Source organism: Ambystoma mexicanum, chromosome 8 (assembly GCF_040938575.1).
Source record: "Ambystoma mexicanum isolate Mex_15411 chromosome 8, UKY_AmexF1_1, whole genome shotgun sequence".
NCBI lineage: Eukaryota > Metazoa > Chordata > Amphibia > Caudata > Ambystomatidae > Ambystoma > Ambystoma mexicanum.
Window position 1 is genome coordinate 834348454 of NC_090929.1, and position 24562 is coordinate 834373015.

General features: G+C 48.3%; 1 protein-coding gene across 2 annotated transcripts in view; it reads left to right on the forward strand.

The window, feature by feature from the left end:
- MACROH2A2 (macroH2A.2 histone) overlaps positions 1-23425 on the forward strand; it is a 64638-nt gene extending 41213 nt beyond the window's left edge. For both annotated transcript variants that reach the window (XM_069610709.1, XM_069610710.1), the window contains 4 exons: positions 3947-4046; positions 7260-7349; positions 10439-10613; positions 22668-23425. In XM_069610709.1, coding sequence (XP_069466810.1) covers positions 3947-4046; positions 7260-7349; positions 10439-10613; positions 22668-22833 — 531 coding nt within the window. In that variant the 3' untranslated portion in view covers positions 22834-23425. The remainder of the gene's footprint in view (positions 1-3946; positions 4047-7259; positions 7350-10438; positions 10614-22667) is intronic.
- The last annotated feature ends 1137 nt before the right edge of the window (positions 23426-24562 follow it).

Here is a 24562-nt window from a genome sequence, read left to right on the forward strand (position 1 = left end):
AGGTCAAGCTGATTCTTGGGGAGTAAAAACCAATGGTTACCTTTTACAATTACATTCAGTAATGCAAGGGCAGTAGACCCTTCCAGTTGTATAATGATTCTCAGCACAAATAATGTAATCAGTCAACTGGACAATATATACTTTTGATGAATAGTGAAACACTTATTCCAGGTGCAGTAAAAACCTATAACTACTTTTGTCATGTTAGGTGAGTAAAACCTATGGATATAATACAATTACAGGTGCTGTTGAAATCCGGGAACCCCAGATTGAGGTAAGCAGTAACTCTTAACTTATTTGGATGTCACAGCTAACACAAGGTAAGTAAAAGCCACATACTTTATTTAACCTCACAATTGAGGGTGAAAGTAAAACCCAATGTTACAGTTTACTGAATAGTTATTTTGCGTAGGCAACAACCTAATGCAAACTTATTAAGGACCGGCTAGCAGCAAGTCTGAGGAAGCAAGACCCAGTTGGGGCGACACTCCTACAATTTATCCTCAAAGGACTAATCTGGTGATACCAACACTTTACTTTTGGGAAGAGGCACAACCTAATTAGAGTAAAATACCTTCACATCTACTTTCTTTTAGACTGGCAAAACAGTTGCTAAGGAAGAAAAGATGTTAACCATAAGAACTTGTCACTGTTCACGCTTAGAATTGTTACCAAACAACTCTTTACAAGTAAGTAACTTTGAAACACTTATTTTCTTTTCTAGGCAGAAGTCCCAATCAGTGTTCTCCTTGGCAGAAGGAGGCCACTAGGACTAGTGACCAACAGGCAGTGCTAGAATAGGTTCTTTAGTAGCAAAAGTCAGTTTCCTTAGGAAAACTGGGCAAACGGGTAAGCACTCTAATTTAGAGTTAGAAGAGGGTACAGGGACTTCGCCGAAAGACACCCTAGCAGGATTCTAACAGTGGAACTGGGTGCACTGGACGAAGGGCCTCCCAATCACAGAAAACACCACTTACCTTAAGCCTGTTAGGATTTCTGTGTAGTTAAGTACATACCCAAGCCAACACCGTACCTCCGCATTGAAGAAGCTTTTGCAGCAGGAGAACTAAAAGGTCTGCAGCCAAATACCCAGTCAATGGATTCTTTGTCGTGGAGACTGAAAAACGAGACCTCAGAAGGGACTTTGCAGCAGGGATTGAAGAAGGTGGCTGTAGGCAAGGTTTCCCCTCAAAGCTGAATGCGGTTCTGCGGATTTGGTGCCTTTTTGAAAGGGCACAGAAGAACAGAAAATCGTGGTTGAATTCTCGTCATGTTAAAGGTCCTGCGCTCTTGTGAGGGGACTTTTCGGACTCAATTCGTGTCTCTGGAGATTTGTGGGCATCCTTGTGGAAGTTTCAGTGAAATTTCAGAATTCGGAAGACCATGCACCGCATGATGGCTTGAGGTCCCAGGGTATTGGGTATTGCAACAACACAAGGTCGCAGCAACGTGTGGGATGGGGCAAAATGCAGGTGGTCTTGTGTCTAGTGGGTCTCACCAGGCTCTGGGTCGTTTTCGGAGTCCCCAGGTCAATTGGAAGGAAGGGCTACAGCAGGCTCTGGTTACACAGCAGGCTCTCCGGTCGCTGGAAATCATTTCCGCTGCTTTTCCTTCGTCATCCTTGGTTTAAGTTCCAGTGGTCGACATGTCTTCATCTTCCAGGTTTGCAGTATTTGTCAGGAATTACAGCACAACTTCTGAATTCTCTCAATGCATTTTACAAGAAGAGACGGTCTGGTTGTCCGGTTGTCCATCAGGACAGCCAGCCCCCCCCCACTGGGATTTGTCCCCATTCAAGCAAGGCGTAAAACAAAGGGCTGGGGAGTTTTGGACTCCTACCTCACTTGCTGCTCTCTGGGCTGAAGACAAAAATCTCACAGGAATTTCCCACCCTGGATGTCAGGGGAAGGAACAAGAAACACTAAACTGGCACAAAAAAAGAGATGGGCCATTTTTGGTAAAAATTGACACCCTTGGGTGCCTTTAGTGCAGAGGTGTACACAGCTAGTGGTAAAGGTGCACCAAATTAATACAGGGTATCGCAGCCACTGAAGGTAAGCTTGTCACTGTAACAGAAGTGTTAGCTTTACTGTGAAAGGGGATACAATGTATCTCCCCAGCACTCCACATAAGGTGGGGGTGTGCGGGTTTCACTAAATAAAATGTAAAAGGGATCCAAAGATCCTTTCTACCCATGGGAACTGTAGTTCACTCAAGGTTAGCACAACAAAGTTAAAAGGGATCCCCTAGGGCAACCCAGCAACAGGCACTTATTTACAATAAGTTAAGATGATATGGAGAGTCTTAAAAATGACACCCATAAAAAGAGTTCAAGATTATGTGAGTGTGGAAAAGGGTTCAGTCGCTGGTTTGTAAACCGACCGCTGCCTGGCTGTCGGAGCCTATTCCACCAGAGTGATCGCTCCGACGACTACGTTCCTGTCTGGTGTGCCCGTGCTGGACATGTGGCGGTCTACGCACACCTTCATGAAATTCTACTGTCAACAGGGATTCCAAAGAGGAGCCCAGGGTCGGCAAAGCAGTGCTGCACAAACTTTTGCTAAAAGGTGAGGAGGTAAAAGTAATTGCTTCTGTTGAGCCTTGCCACCTGCCGTGGTTGTCTATGTACTGCTATGTATTCTTTATTCATGAGCATGTGAATCCATGCCAGACCCCATGCTGGAGAAGGAACAAGTTACTTACCTGTAACTATTGTTCTCCAGCATGTGTCTGGCGTGGATTCGCATGCGAAGCCTCCCTCCTGCAGCTCTTTGTCATACTGCCACTTTACATGCTACAAAATCAGAAGATGGGTGCTTGGGGAGAGGGCAGTTATTGGCTGGGGGCAGTATGACACGGAGCTCAGTTTAGAGGAGAAAAACATATTTTCTTTTTTCTTTTTCGTTTACCGAGGATTCCTGCCTTGACAGGGAATATTCATGAGCATGTGAATCCATGGGTTGTAGGTCAAATGGTTGAAAACGAAATGATCGAATGACCATTTGATCGAAGTAAAATGGTTGGGAAAAAAGGTATTTTGGGGGGGGGGGGGTTGCCCCCAACCCCCTCTTAAGATATTTTTAACCAATCAAAACTAAAAATATATATAAAAAAATTCGGCTTTTTTTTCCGACCATTTGACTGGACACCGAATCCATGCCCGACCCATGCTCGAGAACAATAGTTACAATTAAGTAACTTGTTCCTTACCTGCATTGGCCTTTTGTGCTTTCTAAAGGTGACTCCTCTGGAGTTGCTGTGATTTCTCTTAACATTTTTCTAAGAAGAGCAGCAGATCTTTTGACTTTACCCATTCGCTTTGGCTGACCTGGCTGCCTTCGGAACCTTTTGGTTTTGGCAGGTCTTGTTCCCCCTTACAGGTTTTAAATGTTGAACACTTCAATGCTGGGATAATCGACTGCCTGCATGCCTAATCTAACTTTTCTTGTATCTGTCTGTTCTAACCCTTCCTGCAACTCAATATTGCAAAGGTGATACTATATAAATGCTATTCTAGCCTCAAATGCCATCACCTCTGGGTGCTGAAACATGTGTAACATGAATTACTCACCTTCTTCCTTAACTTTATTAATTGAATCCTAATTTGGGATTAGTGATACAGCTAATTACTACTTTTTAAAGAATGCTTTAAATATCCTTGTGTATAAATAATGTATTATATAACTAACTTGGAGACTTGTAACTGATTTCATTGTACAGCTCCACAGCTCACATAACCCCTCTTAAGATGAGCCCGGCTGCTTGGTCACACTACCAACTTGTGTAGTACAGGCCTATATTAAATGGGAGTTACCTGATAACAAGAGATGTCTTGGGTAACCCCACACGAGTTGGACTGCACTAATTCGTACCCAACACAACCTGAATAATACTGCGTTTGCACTTTGCACACTTTGACGTGTGTACATTCTCTTCTATTATGCAGCTTTGTCTGACGCAGAATGACCTCAGCCACATTGGTGCCATGAAGGTTGAAGGCATCATCCACCCAACCTCTGCAGACATCGACCTAAAGGAGGACATTGGTAAGTCCCGAGTGCAGCCTTTTGTCATTGGCTCTCTCCAGAAGCTCAACTGTTTTTCTTGTGAATTGTGATTTGGGTAATCTGTAAAGCTCAGGTTGTGCATTGGCTAAAGGAAGCAGATAAACCACTTATGTGAAAAGGACGAGGTTTGTGCTAGAACCGAATTACATGGAACTGTAAACTTTGTTTTCCCAACTTTTGAACTTTGGTTTTCTGACTTTTTTTGTGGTCTGAAATACTAGGTCTCCCTGCCACTCCACCCCTTTTAACCATATAGTCCAGTGCTAGCCAATATGACCTGGGTGTTGCATCTCATTTTGGCTGCCCCTGTGCGGCTGCTCTTGGTTATACTGCCACTTATGTGCTACCAAATCTGAAGGCTGCCAAAGGAGGGGGTTAGGGGGCATTATGACCCAGAGCTCAGTGATTGGTTTATAGGAGAGACAGTTTTTACTGAGGATTCCTGTCCTGACAGAGAATGTTCATGAGCATGTGAATCCAGGCCAGGCCCATGCTGGAGAACACGTTAAAGGTAAGTAACTACACCTTTGGGTGACTTCAATGAATAGGCAGTATTGGCATTTATATATCACTTTATTGTACTTAAGAAATTCTCTGGTTATGTAAAGGGTTAGGGAAGCAAAAAGGTTGGAGCATGTGAGCACTTTTCAATCTCCCAAGGAAGTCTAGATTGGATCTTTCCCAGCAATACAAGATGACCGTATGCACCACCTATGAGGGACAGTAAGAATCAGTCAATTGGTCAGAAGAGTCCGCAGAGAGCCAGGACAGCCAAAGTCAATTTGAACAATGTCTGTGGAGCTGAGGCACTTGATAGCACAAAGGTCTTGCACAAAGTTAGTTATTAAGGAACCACTGTTGGGCCACAAGCTGTTAGGCTTTTGAGGGTCAGAGCTGAAATCAACGCTGCAAAAAGCAGCTACTGCAAGTCTCAAGTGAGATAATGGAAGCTACAGACCAAAGAGGTAAGTACCCCATTAGTCAGCACAGTACCTTGGGTTTGAAGAAGAGGATCCAGCTGGCTTCTGTTCTGGCTGCAGTCTTGCAGATCCTGGGTTCTGGGGCCTCAGTCGTGCAGACAAGAGGGAGGACGTCTGGAGGACTCCTGCACTGCAGTTTTAAGGTCAGCGGCGGCTATCGGCTCTTTTCAGATCAGCGGCACTTTGCGGTTTCTACTACTGGCGAATAGCACCACTGTGGTTGTAGGACACTTGATGGGCTTCCCTTGCTTCTGGAGTCCAGCACTCTGAGGTGACTCAGGCTTGGGTCGTCCTTCGGTATGGTCCACTGGATCTTCTTTAAGCTCTGGTCTGGCTTAAAGACGATGCACTAGACTATGGATTTCTCGACCCCCTGGCACTCCGTTCCAGCAGCAGCAAACCAGTACAACCATTTGGGGAAAGGTCTTCCAGCAAAGTTAGTCTTGGGGTTACTTGGTCCCACCAAACCAAGGGAAGAAGTCGTCCGTTCCGGGGCTCCTCTAGTCGATCCGGAGTTGGAGCTTCAGCACTGCAGCAGGGCTTCACTGGGCAGTTCAAGCTTCTCTTCCAGTTATTTTTCGTCTATTGTTCGTCCATTCGGGTAACCAAGGAGACTAAGGACGGAGTTTCGGGCACCCCCCTTGCTTCCTACCTTGCCAGAGGTGGATTTCACCACTGAAGCCCGCCAAAGGCAGAGCCAAAAGGGTTAAACGTGGTTTGCCACGCAGAGTAAAACCCAAGAAAGACCTTGCAAGCGAGAAATGGCAAAGAAAGACTACTGGGGCGATTTATGGGTGCGCTACGGTTCAGCCTGCAGTAGAAATGAACAATGGTATGGAAATTAAACCACTGCCACCAGCCATTTGGAGTCGTGAGAGTAACAAGAAAAATGTTACATGAGTAAGTAGGAAAAGGGGGGAAAAAAACCCTCCCCTGCCCCCCCAGCACTTTCACAAAAGATCGCGTGTACTGGACCTACATATGAAAAACGGGCAAGTAAAAGTAGGCAATTTCACTTTGGAACAGTAGTTCACACGAGAAGGTATTTAAACCTTATGAGCAATCCAAAGGACTTATCTGTGGGTGCTGTGTCACCATTCAAAGTAAATGCCTATGGAGTTTGTCAGACTCCAAACAATATCAGATCAAATTACATGAGGGGAGTTAGAAAAAGGTGTCACGCACTCCTGGATTAAAAAGTCCTAAAGTCCAGCAAAAGAGCAGGGGGAGGTGGGGAGGGGCTCTAAGGTTGAAGGGAATTGGCACAGAAATGAGTCCTCCCTAATACTTGCCTAACATCATGAGCATGTGAATCCATGCCAGACCCATGCTGTAGAACAACAGTTACAGGTATGTAACTTGTGCCTTCTCTCAAGGTTAGCCAGAGAAATAAAAGGGGAGCCCCTAGAACAACCCAGCAACAATAGGCACTTACAAAATGTTGTCAAACAGCATAACTCCTAATATGGAGCGTCTAAAAGTGACACCCATAAAGTGTGGAAAAAGATTCCCACTCACTGAGGTATAGGAAAAAAGAATCTACCACTCCAGCAAAGAGGAAGATTCATCATTGCTATGAAGATCTTACCTAACATATGTCAGTTACAACCATATTTTTTTGGTAATCGCCAATGATGAGATGGGAATAACACCAGGAGTGCATATACATGTATAGAGCATATACATGTTGCAGAACACTGCTAATTTCACCACAAAGTACAAAATCTTCAAGTTATGGGCCGTATTTGTGTCAGCCTAGAAGGTATGAGTCGGTGTCAGCCTAGAAGGTATGAGTCGGTGTCAGCCTAGAAGGTATGAGTCGGTGTCAGCCTAAAGGTATGAGTCGGTGGTGGAGGCTGAAATGTACTTGGCAGCACGCCAAACCTGAGGCAATCAATGGACAGGCCTCTGAGTGGAATTTGGGGGTGGGGGCTAGGTTCTTGCCGTACTGGCGAGTTCATGAGGAAGGGGGTCCATGGCTAGCATAGGAATGGACTTGTATAGTTTTACATTTTGAAGAATGCAATCGAGGCAAGGAATGCAGATTAGAAAAATATGCAAATGTTAAATGCCATAATATAGCACAAATTATAAAATCTGCATTTGAAGACCTTGTGGCACAGTGTCTTAGAAGTTTATGCATGTAAGTAAATGTTTCCAAACTGTCCTGTTGGCTGAATTAAGCTTTTAATGTAGGTTCTTAATGTTGCAGGCAATGCTCTGGAAAAGGCTGGAGGGAAGGAATTCCTGGAAGCTGTCAAGGAGCTTAGAAAATCCCATGGTTCTTTGGAAGTCTCTGAAGGTAAGGTATGGTTTGATAATGTGTAAGCACCATCTGTGTGGAAAAGCCGATTGTGTGTATCAAGTACAGTTATCATCAGTGTTGGAGAATTCTCAGAAATGTGCTAATTCCTCTTTACCTTGGAGACCCACAGCAATTTGCTGGATTTTGAGGACTTACCTGGAGAGATTTTTTCTTATTTATTTAATGTGATTTGAACACGGTTTATCTTTTGGTTGTGGAGTCTGACCAACTCATAGGCATCATCTTTTACATTGTGTCACACAGTACCTATAGTGCAGTTACACGGAAGTCTTTAGATTTCCCATGGTTTAAATACCTTCTCTTGGATAAACTGTTTCCAAGAGCAGTGAGTTGAAATTGACTTTACTTACTTAGAACTTTCTAGACACAGCACACTATCTTACAATAGGATGCTGGAGGGGTTACTTATTATCCCCTTTGTCTAGCTTCTCATAGCCTTTCCTCGATGAATGGCTGGTGGCAGTGGTGTGCTTTTACCACGAGCTGTGTTCTCAGCTGCAGTAAAGTACCCAAGGGTGCCATTTTTGTCAAATATGGCCCTTTTTTCGCCATTTCTTTGTGGAAGGGTCCTTCTTGAGATTTACTCTGCGCACCAAACCGGGTTTGGTCCCTTGTTTTGTCTTTGGCGGGATTCACGAGTGAAGTCTGGCTCCAGGGTGTCTGGCGGGGGCAGCAAGCGAGGGAGGTGCACGAAATTCCATGTACTTAAGAATGCACTGCTAGATGATGGGCCAGCTGGCTGTCAGGCAAAGACAACCACCCTTCTGGGTGAGTGGCAGCTAACTGACTTGGAAGGCAGAGTTGACCACTGGAACGAAAGAATGAGCTTGAGGAGGATGGCTGCTGCAACTCCTGGACCGTTGGTTTGCCCGGTAAAGCCCTGCTGCAGGTCCAAATTGCCAAGTTCATCTCGACCGAGAAGCCCCTTCAAGGACGATTTCTCCCTTTGAGTTGGTGGGACCAATCAACTCTTAAGCCACCTGGAAACCATTCTCAAAGCTGGTTAGGATTAACCAGGGAGAGGGGCACCAGCTTGTGTGCTTGAATTACAGCCACCAGAACTGAAGTGACTCCATTTTGTCAGCGTTTTCCGACGATCCCATGCAGTGCAGGAGTCCCCCGACATCCTCACTCTTTTCCCCACGACTGAGGCTCACGGACAGAGATCTGTAGGAACTGCCAGGAACCAACGTCTTCAGCTGTATCTTGTTCTTCATATTAAGGTACTGTGCCAACCCAATTTGAGAGAATTTACCTCTCACAGTGAAAGTTTATGGCACTTTCCCAACTTGCAGGCCTAATCCGCTTGTGAACCAACATGATTCTTTTTCATACAAACTACATCTGAGAACTTTGGCAAAGACTTTACTGTTTCCTACAAGAACTGCTCTTTGCTATCCAAGACACTAGCCCATTGACTTTGGCCTAGGCCTATTGAACTGAATCGAGTCCTCTAGTGAACAAACTATTTGCACTGCCTAAGAAAAGTATTTGTGATCTCTTCTATTAACTTGTGCCTTTTGTATTCTTATTGAAAGTGACTGAAATGCTGTTTTGCTCCTATTTCAGGGAGAACAATTTACTTATTTTGTGCTGAAGTATATTTTTGTGTAATAAGTTGCCTCCTTCTAGTGAAAGTTTTCTAAATGATTGTGTAATAAATGTATAAGTGTTTTACCAAGAAACCTTGAGTGTCTGCTTGAACCACTGTGATTGTAAGACCTCTGTAACTTCGTTTACTGCTCGCATTCCCCCTTGAGATGAGCCTGGCTGCTCGGCTCGCTACCACAAAACTGTAGTACAGACTTGCTCCTAATTGTATATGATGGTCCCAGAGAGTACTGCATGCAATTCTTTTTAACACCTGGTGTTCGTGGTTTGCAGCCCTGGAAGGACACAGCACCTTGGCTGGGGGATGGCTCGATCTGCAGTTCGTCTCAAGGCTGGTTGGTCCCACCAGCCAAAGGGAAGGAGTCTTCTTCGGAGCTCCCCTGCCGATAAGAAAACTGGGTCAGGACAGCAGTGGTTGCTTCACCTTTTGGATCTTCTATTCCAGTGGTCAACTTACCTTCTGCCCCAGGGACCTCACCTTTTTGTTTCCCATTCACTCCTCTTCAAACTCTCCTACCAGCTTACAGAAAGGGGTGGTTGGCAGTCCAATCAGGACAGCCGGCCCCACAGTGGGAACTGGTTCCATTCAGGCACTCTGCTAGTCAAGCACAGGAGTGTAAATCTCCTCCCCTACTTCCTGCCTTCAGACACACTGGAGCCTAGGCGGGGGACACCCGAGGTATAAAGCACATTCAGACTCTTCCCTCCATACACCCCCCCCCCCCCCCCACTCCCTGAATGGTAGAACTAGGGCTAACAAATGACAACCACACAAGAAATACGAGCCACCATGTTTGATTTAAAAAAAAAAAAAATTTAAAAAAGCACAACAGTTGGTAGAAAACCTCCTCTCCCTCCAGCCATAACTAGAGGGTGGTTTGGGTATTGGGCTTCTCCAGACTTGGGAAGTTGCAGCAAGTTGTAGGTTGCGTCAAAATAGTTTGTCTGGAGGCTAGTTGATCCCACCAGCCTAAGGGTTACAAATCACATATAATGCAACGCAATCTGTCAATGAACCAAACCTAGATGCTTTTTAAAACCTACAATAGCTCTTGCCAACTTTCAGCAAATACATCAAAATGGTTGCTGCTATAATTGAGCTTTCACCATGATGACCTCCTTTTAAATCACAGCACCCTATGATGCATATCTCCAAGTCCTTTGGTAGAGAGCTCAAGCCATTACTAGGCACACCTAGAATGATGTGTGTGTGTGTGTGTGTGTGTGTGTGTGTGTGTGTGTGTGGTCGTGTGTGTGTGTGTGTGTGTGTGTTCGTGTGGTCGTGTGGTTGTGTGTGTGTGGTCGTGTGTGTGTGTGTGTGGTCGTGTGTGTGTGTGTGTGGTCGTGTGTGTGTGTGTGTGTGTGTGTGTGTGTGTGTGTGTGTGTGTGTGTGTGTGGTCTTAATAAAATTGAGCAGGAGCTATATCTGAATTGTTTTTCTTTTTATTCCACAGCTGCTCTCAGTCAAGCCAATGGACTATCTGCAAAGTTTGTCATTCACTGCCACATCCCACAGTGGGGATCAGACAAGTGTGAAGAACAGCTAGAGAAGACGGTCAAGAATTGCTTGTCAGCTGCTGAGGATAAAAAGCTGAAGTCTGTTGCGTTCCCTACTTTTCCAAGTGGCAGGTAAGCTGTCTATAAAAACATGCTTTTTACAGCTGGGCACATAAGTTCTCCAGCTTTGGAGCGGTATTTTATTATTTTTTTAAAACTACATCCTCCACAAAGGTTTTAAACGGAGGGTACCAGTGTGTTCACTTATTTAGGGGGCCAATTTACATCATTTTATGCTTGGTATTGATCTGATTATGAGGGGTTTCATAATACAACAGTGTCTCCTCTCTGCTGCACGCTCTCATCTTCCCTATGCCTCTTAAACGCCACGATCATTTGTTAGTATTGCCACCACCCTGCCTACTCCATATTAGTCGACCCAACTTATTGCTTTCCACTGTCCTGTCTTAAACGAACTTGGGCCCTCGGAAATGCCCACCTACTGTCTGAGACAGCACTGGGGGGGAGGGAGAGACACCCACCTTGGGTGTACAGGATTGCATTACTTGTATTTAGCCTGAACCACACTGTTGATCAGCCAGGCTTAGTCTAACGAAGGAGGGCTGTAGTGATCTAAGAAGAATGTGCATACGCCTAGTCCAAGATAACACTGATACGCCTGGAAGTTGTATACAAAATAGTTCTTTTACATGTACACACTAGGGCACACTGTTGCTTTCAAGTCAGTATTATAACACAGTAAAACAATAGAACAGCAATATTTTTGGGATAATAAACCACAGTTGAAGTAACATAAGAATAGCTTTTTCAGTAACAAATCTAAACCATCTGAAACATATATGCAAACTTTTCCAAACTCAGAACTTTTAGTAACGTTCTTCTCCAGCATGGGGTCTGGCATGGATTCACATGCTCATGAATATTCCCTGTCAGGTTGGGAATCCACGTTAAAAGAACAGTTTCACTTTAGTTTATAAACTGTTTTTCTCCTACAAACCAATCACTGAGCTCTGGGTCATACTGCCCCAGTGAATGTTTTGCTCTTCAAGCTTTCTGCATTTTTCACGCTTTTTTGGGGTAGGAAAACTGTTTTCGTTTCAATCGAGCCTGTGGGCTCCATCGTTTACCAATCCGACTAAAGATGCTGAAAAACCGGCCCCCTTTAATCTGCTCTCCAGGGCAGAAATCGTCAAGTGATTCTTCTAGAAACTTCCAAGAAGTCCATAAGGCCACCAGGACTGAGCATCCCTATTCAAGCTGTGCACTAGCTGCAGTTTGCAGAATATTTCACGGATGACCAGCATTTGCAGTGCCTGTATTGTCTACTCCTAATGCACACCTGATGCACAAGGAAGGAGATTGTGAGATCTGCCGTGGCTTCTCCAAGCGCACGATGGAGGATTGTTAGGCCGAGCTTGTATGCAGTAGCCTTTGGGACCACTACACACAACTGACTACAGGTGTAAGCAAAACCAACCTTTGGTATAAGTCTGTACCACAGTTTTTGGTAGCAGAGCTGAGCAGCCAGGCTGATCTCAAGAGGGAATGCGAGCTGTAATGTTGTTACACAGGTCTACAATTGCAAGTATTCAAATAAACTTACACTTAAGGCTTCTTGGTAAAACACTTATTAAATTATTTCAGTCAGTTATAAAACATTCACTAGAAGGAGGCAATCAATATGACACAAAAATATATTTCAGTACTTTACACTGGTTCTGAGGCATTTAAACTACTTTGAAGGAGGAGCAAAATGGCATTCAGAGTACTTTGAAGTAGGAACAAAAAGGCATAGGTTAATAAAGATTAGTTACTCTTAGACAGTGCAAATAGTTAGTTCACCGAGGAGTCAGTTCAGTGCAATGGGTTAGGCCAAAGTCTTGCATAGGATAAAGCCGTTCTGGTTGTTAAACGGAAACGTATTTGCCAAAGTTCTCAGAAGTATTTTGTAAAAGAAAGATTCATATGTTGGGTCACAAGCTGACTAGGCATACAAGTTGCCAAAGTTCCAAGCACTTTCGCAGTGAGAGGTAAGTTCTCTCGGTCGTGTTTTCACAGTAATTTACAATGAAGAAAAAGATGCAGCTGAAGACTTCTGTTCCTGGCATTTCCTGCAGATCTCGCTGTTCCTGAGCCTCGGTCCTGGGGACAAGAGGGAGGATGTCAGAGGGACTCCTGCACTGGGACTGGTCAAAGGTGGCACTTGGCAAATCTTCAATTCCGGTAGCTGTCGTAAAGCACACAAACTGGTGTTTCCCACCCCTCTCCATGGTTATTCCGGTTCCAGCCCAACTCTTTGTAATTCCGACCTTCAGCAGGGCTTCACCGGGCAAACCAATGGTCCAGGAGTTGCAGCAGCTGTCCTCTTCAAGTTCGTCTTCAGATCTTTCGTTCAAGCGGTCGACTGCCTTCCAAGCCAAGAGACTTGCCTTATCTAGTTTCCTCACATTCATTCCAGCCTAGCTGCCACTCACTCAGCAGGGTGGCTGTCCTTGCTGGACGGTCAGCCAGCCAATCACGCTAGAGTGTCTGCTAGGAGACCAAGCACAAGGAATTTCAGGCACCTCCCTCACTGCCAACACTCGGGCGCCAGAGGCGGTCTTCAGTCCTGAAGCCTGCCAAAGGCGATGAAACGAAGGGACCAAACCTGGTTTGGGGCGCAGAGAAACTCTAGAAGGACCTTTCCACAAAGTAATGGCGAAAAAATAAGCCTGGGACCTGTTTGAGAGACGCCATCTTGAAAAACATGGCTCTGCAGGAAAAATCATGGTAGTTTGTTGTAAAACCACTGTCACCAGCCATTTCGAGAGGAAAGGGTAGCCTTTGACTGCTATGAGTATCTAGACATAGGGGATACTAGGTAACCCCTCCAGCACTCTATTGTAAAATGGGGGGTCTAGGAATTTAAAGACTAGTAAAGTCAATTTAACTTTACTTACTCTGGGGAAACAGTTTATCCCAGAGAAGGCATTTAAACCTTGGGAAAGCCTGAAAAGGTTTCCGTGTGCCACTGCACTGAGGGTGTTGTGTGACGCACATGAAAAGATGATGCCTACGGAGTTGTCTAAAACTCCATAACCAAAGAAAACACGCGATTAAAACACACAGAATTAGAAAGTTCAAAGTCCCACAGTTTAGCAAAAGAGCTGCAGGGCTCTAAGGTGGGAGTAATTGGCATTTGGGAGAATTCTTCCTAACAAGGAATGACTCCTCCGGCTGACGACGTAGCTCAAAGCCAAGGCCTCTACCCTGTCTGGCAGAGTGGGCTTCTAAGTCCTTTGAGGGCGCTCTGTCCATGGGGGGGGGGGGGGGGTGGTGCGCAAGACGAGGCCAAGCAGAGTCCACTTCCGCCGGGGTCGCCATGCAAGCGGGTCCCGGGAAGGTCTGGGCGTGTTCGTCGGCCTCAATTCCTCAGCCATCATCCTTTGTGTTCGATCGAGAGAAAGTCGGCTACCCCGAGGAAGCTGTGAGAGAAACCGGAGAAGGCCAAACGGGACAAGGTGTCAGTCCTGCCATCTAAGGCCCTGGTGGTTCAGGCCAAGACGTCATCTTCCATCTGGTTGCTGCCGCCCTCTTGAAGGTGAAGGGGGCTGACCCGGTCCAGGCTGCCCTTGTGGCGGCCAGGGTGGCACTCGCTTTCCGGCAGGAGGCTTCTGCCAAGCCAATGGGGAAGACTCTGGAGAGGAGGATGCCAGACCTCAGCCCAAAGCCACCCCTTCGGGACCTAAAAAGGGGGCAGGTAGATCTGCAGGGCACAAATATTTCTTTGTTCGATGAGGGTGTTTCTGTCCACACCATCCCGGAGGAGATGTGTGATGGCGAGAATGTCGAGGGATTGCCCCCGGAGGTCCCGAAGTAGGGGGGCGATGACATAGGTGCTGGACCTAGTGACCCTATTCCCCTGGGCACCGCCCAGAGACCTGGCGCAGGATATTCTGTCGATTCAGAAGAGGATGCCGACGACACCACTGATACCAGGGCCACCACTGAAGAAACGGAGGCACCCTACGGCTCCATTCCAACTGGCACTGTCCCCCTCCCACGGCATACACTACCCCAACAATCCCCCCGCCCCCCCAGAGACATGGGGACAGACACGGCTACTGATGACTGTGGACTCTCTCCGCCACCAAGGGCTTCTCTGCCGGACGAAGTGGGTTCCTTCCACTCCATGATCGCCCGTGCGTTGAACTTTTTCAGTTCACTTTGGAAGAGAAGAAAAAGGAAGGCTTCCAATGCCGGGAGGCGAAAAGGAAGATCATTCTGTCAGTACTGCTCCTGGACGACATCTTGGATGAGGGTTTGGCACTTCTGAAGAACCCCTCCTCGGCACCGGCAAAGAGGGACAGTCTGGAGAACTGCCAGCCTGCATCCAAATGTTGAGGCCGCAACCATTGCCGGACTCGGTGGTCTCAGTTGCGGCAAGGAAGAAGTCGTCCAATTTGTCGTCTTACATCTCCTTTCCCCTGGATGGCGAGGGGAAGAAAGTGGATGCTGTTGGATGGAAGGTCATTTTACTTGGCAACGACGGTCAAGGCAGCCAATGACTGGGAGCTATGGTACAAGATGGCTTTGATTCTGGATTTCCTCCCTGAGGACAAACGAAGAGGCAACAGAGATCCTGCAGAAAGGTGAGATGGTCCGACACCAAGCCATCACTGTGGCCCTGGACATCGTGGCTGGCTGAAGGCCACCAACTTCAGGTAAGGTGTCCAGATGAGCGTCCTGGAAATGCTGTTTGACAGACATCTTTTCAGCAAGGCAGTCGACTAATCTTTTCAAGCCGACATAGACTGGCTGTTCCCTGGGCATGCTGCAACAGCACTGTCCGTCCTTTTGTTCCTCAGGGGGAAGTCGGGGAGTGCTTGGAAGAGTTTTGGTGGTGGATCGCTCTCTTGCCGCCAACCCGCTCGTTCCATGATCCAGGAAGCCTACAGGGGTCGTTCAGGGCCCTCGGGGGTGGCTGCAGTCATCAAGGCTCCCGGGGTGGCACGCTGGCCTCCAGGCAGGACTGAACCGACCAAGATGTTGGGCCTTCACCCCGGTGGGAAGCCGGCTGGCGAACCATGAGCGTGTTGTAAAATATCTCCACCAATCGATGGGTGCTGGACGCTCTCACCCATGGACACACATTTTGTGTCGGTAAATATTACTGGTTCTGAAGCGACTCCGGGGCTCCGGAGTTTACTTAAGATTCCTTCTGCTAAGACGAAGATCCTCCATCTACGACGGCTCAACAAGTTAGTCAAGTCACAGATATTCAGGATGGTCACGTTGCAGCATGTGCTCGGCCAACTGTAGAAGGGTGACTGTCGTTGGATGTGGAGGGCGCTTACTTTGACGCCCCCATTCACAAACATTGCTAGTTCTCCAGCATGGGGTCTGGCATGGATTCACATGCTCATGAATATTCCCTGTCGTCAGGCTGGGAATCCTTGGTGAAGAGAGAATCAGTTTCACTTTTGAACTGTCTTTCTCCTAACAATCAATCGCTGGTCTCTGGGTCATACTGCCCCTAGCCAATGACTGTCCTCTACCTAAGCCCTTCCTCTGGCAGCCATCGTTAGATTCTTACTGCACGTTCAAGTGTTGGGAGTCCTTGTGCTATACCTCTTGAGCTTTTACTACTAGTTTCTTCTTGGAGGATTCCAGAATCATCTTCGAGGTCTACTTCGTGTGTCATGGTGGAGGAGAAGGAGGACTCTGCGCCTCGCAGGTTTGCCCCGGCTGCAACCTACAGAATGTCTTTTCGGACGATGGACAGTCCTTGTGCCTCTACTGCCTGCGTTGGGACCAGATGCATGTGGAGGACGACTGCGTGGCTTGTTGGGAGATGGTGACGCACACGTGGGCTGACCGATGCAAGCGCCTCAACGAGTGGCTGCAGGCCAAGGCCCTTACTCTGGGTGAGTCCAGGCAGCATGCCTCCTCCTGCCCAGAAGAAGAAAGCTGAGCGGTCTAAGACCTTTGAGGGCACCTCCCCTCAGGGGCCCAATATAAGGCTGAACGCTGCAAGGCCACTGCCTCCGGGACTGCTCAGGTTCTTCAAAGAAGAGTTAGTCGGACCATCTGGACAAGCTTTTGGAGAAGTCCCATATTGACCCGACGGAGAAGGTGAAGGAGGACCTGGGGCCCGACTCTCCCCCTAAGGTGAGGATGCAGCCAGGACCACGAAGGCCCAGGTGCACCAACCAAAGGCCCACACTTCCATCGAAGTGGTGGCGGCATCCTTCACAAAGGCTGCCGGGGCATATTCGCAGGGCATGACCCTGAAGTATTCCCTGCCTGCCAGGAGGGATTCTTCCTTCCAGCCCATCGAGAAGACACCGGAGAAAGGGATGCCCATCATTTCACCGGAACTGTCCCCCTTGGTTGCAGAGAAGGGGAGGGTGGGCACGGTAGTCCTCCAGGGCATGGACATTTTCCTCAGAGGAAGCGCTCACCAGCCTGCCGGCCCTCTAGAAAGGGAGATGCATCGAGAGCAGGCCTTACGGGGTGGGGGTATCCCCACGAAGGTGACGACGAGGAGGCTGACTAGGCGCAACAGGGCGGTGACAACGGAGCAGACCAGCCTATGCTGCAAACGCCCTGGGCCCCTTCGTCTCCACCCCAGCAGCCTCCTGGGGCTATCTCGGGGCTCTGCATATCCTGTGCTCAGAAATCCAGACCAGCATGCCCCTTGCGCTGGCTGCCCCGCCTGTGGCTCCGAGGCCATCGGAGGAACCACCATTCAAGGGGAGAGTTCACCACCCCTTGCCTCCCTCTCCCCCACCGAGGGATGACCTGGAAACTGGGCATGACGACTGGCACTGGCATGGACGACTACGGTGGCCTGGGGATCTCGCGTCTAGCCAGCCAGATAGTCACTGACCGACGAGGTTAGCTGGTTCCACGTCATGATCTCCAGGGCCTCAGACCTGGTGAAGCTGAAGACCATGCTGTTGATCCCATTACTGGATGACATTTAGGACGAGGGCTTGTCTCTCATGAAGAATCCGAAGAGGGATTGCTACGAGATTGAGTGCTGGACTCTGCGCCCAAGTGCTTACGGTCCTGGCCGTCTCCAGACTCTGTGGTTTCGGCGGCAGCCAAGAAGTTGTCTTCGGGTTCATCCTTGTCGGTAGCCTCCACTCTTCCCCTCCATGTGGCGAAGAGTGATTACGTCGGCGGCAATGACCATAAATACTGCCAACTCCCTCGCCATCGTGGTACGTTACGACAGGGAACTTTGGTTTAAGATGGGGCCCCCCCTCCTGGAGTTCCTGCTGAGCTGTTGGAGATTCTACAGGAAGACGCGGTGGCTTCGGCCCACGCCATTAAAGTAGCCACGGACATTGCCGATACGGGATTCTGCCAAATGGGCAACAGTGTTTGCCTTTTGTCGGCGAGGCTGGCTTGAGGACCACCAATTTTTGCCAGGATGTTCAGTCGAGGGTGTTGGACATGCGCTTCGATGGGGACAATTTGTTTGGCAAGACTGTGGACGAGTTTCTTCAGCCCATCAAAGTGGACACCGAGGCGGCTTGTGCCTTGGGCATGCTTCAGCAACGACGGCCGTCCTTTTGGACTTAAATCCCAAGGTTCCTCTAAAGGATTCTGAGGAGGTGCATCGGCCTACCGCCAGCCCTCCTGCTCTTCGGCCCAGGAGACCTACAGGTACCGCGCCAAGTCTGGAGGTTGACGTAGTCGCCGCCAAGGTCCCCAAGGAGGCACTTCGATGTCTAAACAAGATTGAACCGGCCGTGGAGTCAGGCCCCCACCCGTGCACCCCGGTGGGAGGGTGGCTGGCAAACTTTGTCAGCACGTGGAAGACTATCTCACTGACCGGTCGGTGCTGGATGCTCTTGTCTATGGGCACACTCTAGTTAAGTGTCCACGGATACCACCAGTGGCCCATCCGGAAAACCACATCTCTCTGCTGCTGCTTGAGGTATGGGCCATGATCAGAAAAGGGCGATCAAGCTCATCCCAAAGATTCCGGGGCTCAGGAGTGTACTCTTGTTACTTTTTCGTCAGAAAGAAGACTGGCGGTTGGAGGCCCATTCTGGACCTCCGCTGTCTGCAAAGTTTCGGATCATGACTCTTTAGCACGTGCTAGGACAGCTGGAAGAGGGGGATTTTCTATTGTCGCTGGACTTGGACGATGCCTATTTTCACATCCCCCCCCATACACCAGGGACACCGCAAGTACCTATGCTTCGTGGTTCAAGGACAACACTACCAGTTCAAGGCCCTTCCCTTTGGGTTGAAGTCTGTGCCTGGCCCCGGCGCAGCTGTGTCTACGTGGGGATCCATGTGTACCCGTACCTGGACGACTGGCTCATCCGAGTGAACTCAAAAGACATTGCAGTCGACCACACGACAATGACAGTCCAACTCCTGACGGAACTGCGGTTCACTCTAAACTTTGCCAAGTCCTGCTTGACTCCATCGCAGGATGCTCTTGTTTCTGGAAGCCCGTCTCAAGTGTCGTGCCTGGCGTCTCCATTGGACGTGAGGATCACGGCCATCCTAGGCAAGGTACAACTGCTATTGGCCTTGGTTGCAAGGGTGAGGTCCATAAAGTCCCTACTCGGCATGATGTCGTCATGCATATACCTCATTCGGCTGTGCCGGCTACGGATGCGCCCGCTGCAGGAGTTCCTCGACGCCCGTTGGACAAAGTGTCGGGAAGCTTTGAGGACAAGATCACACTTGAGTTTGTCGCGATACAGTGGTGGGGTGCGCACATATCTGTCCGCAGGTGCAGATTTACAGACCCCACTTTATCAGGAGATGGTCATGGCAGACGCCTCCCTGAAAGGATGGGGAGCGTACAACGGAGATCTTCATGCAAGAGGCCTGTGGTTACTGGAGGAGAAGACGTTGCACATCGTGTTGGAGCTGCGGGCAGTGTTTTGGGCCCCTCAAGTCCTTTCTTCCATCCCTCCAGGGCAAGGTGGTACGGGTCTTTCACAGACCATACCACCACGATGTTCTACATCTGGAAGCAGATGGGGGGGAAAACATATCCCCGGCACTCTCCAAAGAGGCACTGGGCCGTAGCACAGGGTATGTTCCTCATCTCGTTTCATCTGGCAGGAGTGAAGAACACTGGTGCCGACTCTCAGCAGGGAGCTGCGCTCTTGCCACAAGTGGTAAATTTAGCAGGACCAAGTGGATCAACTGTTCTGCAGATGGAGCAATCCCCAGATTGATCTGTTTGCAATGAACACCAAGTGCTGGAGGTGTGCTAGCCGGGGTACATTGGGGGGGGCGGTGGGGGGGGGGGTGTTCTCCTTCCCTTGGGACAGGCTGTTTCTGTATGCGTTGCTTCTTCGATTAGTCAGTCAACTCAGACTGTCCTGATGCCGGATGATCCCCGGCTCACTGGCGTGGCTGAGGCAGATATGGTACCCGGACCTTCTGGACATGTCGGCGTCCCCTCCAGTCAAGCAGATCTTCTTGCCAGGGAAGGAGGCGCGATTCTACACCACGTCCCAGTATCGCTGAACCTAAAGGCCTGGCTCCTGCAGCGGTAGCGTTTGGGGGTTACGATCTCCCTGCGGATTGTAAGGAGGTGCTTGCCAAGGCCAGAGTTTACTCTACTCTCAAATGCTACGAGCACAAATGGAAGAGGTTTGCCGTCTGGTGCCGTGCTCAGAAGATCGTCCCTCTACGACTGGCCCATGCGCCAATCAAAGTTCATCTGGCGGCTGTCTCCCGCTACACCAGATCTCCTGGACACTCATCCTTATGGTTTCATCGATTGGTCAAGGAGTTCGTCAAAGGACTATTTTGCTCGTTCCCACCAGGGAAGGCTCCGGACCGGACGTGGGGGCTCAATGTGGTGCTGATCACGCTCTTGGGTCCTCCGTTCCAATCTATGCATTTGGCGCAATTTTTGTTGTGGAAAACAGCTTTTCATGTGGCCATCGCTGCTGCACGAGTGGGAGAGATCCAGGCCCTCTCTTGTAACCCACCTTATTTGGCATTCCGCGAGGGTAGTGCTACGGACGCACCCCTCCTTCATGCCCAAGGTGCTGTTGGACTTTCATCTAAATGACCCCTTGGTGTTACCTGTATTCTTCCCGGCGCCTTTGTTGCAGGCTGAGGATTTTGCACTCGCTGGATGTGGCTAGAGCGCTAAAGTTCTATGTGGACTGCACAAGAGTTTTCGGAAGACGTCGCAACTTTTTGTAACTTTGGCCCTGTGATCCATGAGAAGGCCCTCTCGAAGACTTCCATTTTTAGGTGGCTCTCTGGCTGCATCACTCATGGTCACTGGTTGGCAAACCGACCATTGCCTGGCTGTCGGAGCCCATTCGACCAGAGCGATCGCTGAAACGACTATGTTCCTGTCTGGTTTGCCCCTGCTTGACATCTGCAGAGCTGCTACATGGAGGTCGATGCACCACTTCACGAAGTTCTACTGCAGCAACATGACTTCAGGGAGGAGTCCAGAGTCGGCCAAGCAGTGCTGCGCAACCTGTTTGCTTGAAGGGGAGCCTGGTGAGGAGGTAAGAGTGATTAATGTTGAGCCTTGCCACCTCCTGTGATTGTGCATGTGTACTGCTATGTATTCTTTATTCATGAGCATGTGAATCCATGCCAGCCCCCATGCTGGAGAAGGAACAAGTTAGTTACCTGTAACTGTTGTTCTACCGCATGGGTCTGGCATGGATTCACATGCGAACCCTCTCGCCTACCCCTCTGCTGCTCTTCTCTTGGTCCTACTGCCACTTTACGTGCTACCAAATCTGAAGATGCTGCCCAAGGAGGTGCTTAGGTAGTGGGCCGTCATTGGCTGGGGGCAGTATGACCCTGAGACCAATGATTGGTTGTTAAAAAAGACAGTTCAGAAGTGAAACGGATTTATTTTATCTTTACTGGGGATTCCCAGCCTGACGGAATATTCATGCGCATGTGAATCCATGCCAGACTCATGCTGGAGAACAAGTTACCGGTGAGTAACTTGTTTCATAGCTCACATAACTCCCTCCTAAAATGAGCCTGGCTGCTCAGCCACTCAACTGACTTGTGTAGTATAGGCCTATATTAAGAGTTTGGGTCCTCAATACTAGTCTTGGGAAGTCCCACACCAGCTGGACTTAGAAAAACGTACCTTGCAGAGTGTGGTCCCTGTTGTGGACATTTGCCAGGCAGCTATGTGGGCCTTGCTGCACATGGATGTCAAACATTACTGCCCGGATTCTGAGTCGGGGCTGGAATCCTGCTTGGGTAGGGCAGTCAGTCCTTCATGGTTTTATGGTATAGATGGTGGCCTTGCCCGCCTCTCTCCTCCAGATCCATGAACTGCTATGGGAGTCTATCGTAGTTGGGAAATCGGTGCGAAGAAGGAATCATTAGAAGAACAAATGACTTCTCAGTAACGTTCTTTCTGCTGGATGTTCCTCACACTGATTCCTCATCGCCCTCCCTACCCAGCCCCACTTGGCAGATGGCTTGTACCCCCCTTTGGTTTTGTGGCCCCTCTGCGTGTGCTATTGGAAAGGGTGAAACTGAGGTCACTGGGGAGCAGTGCCTCCATATATACTGGCCGCAAAATTGTACCTATGTGGGGATGTATAGAGGTTTTAGGCTGAGCGACGCTGTGCCCCCTGGTAGCGGTAAAGCTCAGCTGTGCTGTGGAAGGATATCCTAAATGGGAATTTGTCAGGAACATCCATCAGAAAAAACCATTGCAGAGGTAAGTAATTTAATGGGCTGTTCTTCGATTACACCATTGGCACATAGTAGCCTACAGCGTTGTTGGTTCTTCAGTGGTCTGTGGGCTGCAGTCAATAAGGTGGGCCTACCAGTCGGGTGGGCACAGTAGACCACATTCAACTAACTGGATTGGACTAGTTTCATCAACTCGTTTTGGCGAACTCGGCCACCAAGAAATGTTTCTCTCGTGCTTTCTTTAATCTATTTCCACTGTGTGGATTGGAGGTATGTGATGCAGCAGCAGGGGCCGTTCATATTTGACTGCAGGACATTTATTGGCTTAAGGAACCAGTGCTTAGAGAATGTATTTTTGCAGTCTGAAAAATCACTAGTTTAGTAGGCACTAGGGAAGCCATTGTTCGTTAAGGAGAGCTACTGTGTATTTGAATTTTCCCCCTAGGTTGTTTACTACATACTAGCCTTTTATGTTGATCTTGTATATTCTTTTCCTCACAGGAATGGCTTTCCCAAACAGACAGCAGCCCAGGTGATCCTTCGAGCCATTGCCAGTCATTTTGTCGGCTCTAGCTCGTCCACATTGAAGAACATTTACTTCCTGTTGTATGACAGTGAGAGCATTGGCATCTATGTTCAAGAAATGGCAAAGCTGGACGTCAAGTAAACTCATCAGCATGGGGTGGAACAAACCGGTGTGGCACGTTTTTAAAGAAAAATAATTGAATGAACGTGGTTGATAGCAACAGGATTTTTTTAATTTCATGAGTTGTGGGGGTTGTGATCATAGCTTGAAGTTTGGTGATTTTTTTAAATGTTGACTTTTCCGATTGAGACTTTTGGAGTGGCCTGTTGAGAGGAGACGGGAGGCAAAGTAGGATGGGCAAAATAACTTCTAGATGATGTGCCCGTTGCAGTTTTTTAAATCCCTGAACTTTCCCCTGGCAATCACCTACCTTAATCACTTCTTGGATATGTCTCTCACCTCATAGTTTTAGGCACCTTTTTGTAGTAGCATTGACTTATAAAGACCATCTTATTTAATATGTTAATTCTCACTAGTTTGTCCCATTCGTGTACTTTGTGAGAAACTGTTAATACTGGATGCAATGAAGATATGTCTTGGCTACATTCCATGTTTTAAAGAATTTTATTGGCCACCCTCTGTTCATAATATTTTTTCCCGGACTCGTTGAACCATTGCTGTAGTTTGTTAAATATTGCAGTTTTTGTTTTTTGTAAAGAAAATTTGGAAACAAGTTTGTGTGTTTTTATTTTTCAAGTGTTGTAAGTTTGACACCGCACACTATTAGTCTTAAATTAATGGCTGATTTTCTATTGCCTCTGTGTTCTGGAGAGAAGTTTGGAGACAATAGTCTGTGTGACATAAGCATGTATTTCCCTCATGCAACTGGTTACTTCGTAACCAGCAAATTCTAAAAGTGGAGTGATTTATTTGCTGGCCAGTAACATTTGACTTCGTAATCCCACTGTGTACTTGTTGAAAAATGTTGTAGTTGCACAATTTGGCTTAGTCTGGGCCTATGATTTTGTCCCATCACCTGGGCTCCATGACGAGTCAAGATGGAATTGGGAGTCAAAACTTAATTATTTTGGGAATAAAATGCGGTGTGGCCAAAACAAGAAACTATGACTGTAATAACCACATTTAAATGTTGTTCCTTGTGCCCTGTGGTACCACTGGGTTCATCTGCAGGGTGGCATAATGCTGCCCTTAAAGGGCTTCTTGCACCCTTTACCCAGGGACGCCCCATGTTGTTGCAAGCTTGGACTTAAAGGGTACCAGGGCCATTCTCGCCTTCCCAGCACCCTCCTTGACGAGACTCTTCCCTTGCTGGACCTCACAAACACCCCCTTCCCCCAAACATGCAATCACACCACTCTGATCCATGCTTTGCATCACTCCCCTCATCCTCCTTTACCCTTGCACCCTCATTCATGAACCCGCTGCAAAACCTTTTAATCTCCAACACTTCCACTCAAGCCCTACCCACAGACTGACCCCATGCCACCCCCTCACCACACCCTCTACCCAGAGACCATTTCTAGCTCATCATGAAATGCCCCACCCCCCCCATATTTGCAACCCCTTCCTGCCTACTGTACTGGAAGTCATACACCCAACCTCTTCTACACACAGCACAGCTTCCAACTCCAATACCAGAGGAGCTCCCTGGTGCACAGAGAAACACCCTAAACTTTCCCCTTTCTCGGCTACTTCTGCCCACAGCCTCTTCCACCTCCCCATCCTGCCCAACCAGCTGAAAGACCTATTCCCAGCCACACACCTCAGTGTCCAACTCTCAGACCAGGTGAGACTTTCAGGAACTCGCCTTCCGCTTCAGTCCCTCCCAACCCCCCACTCACCCCCGCTC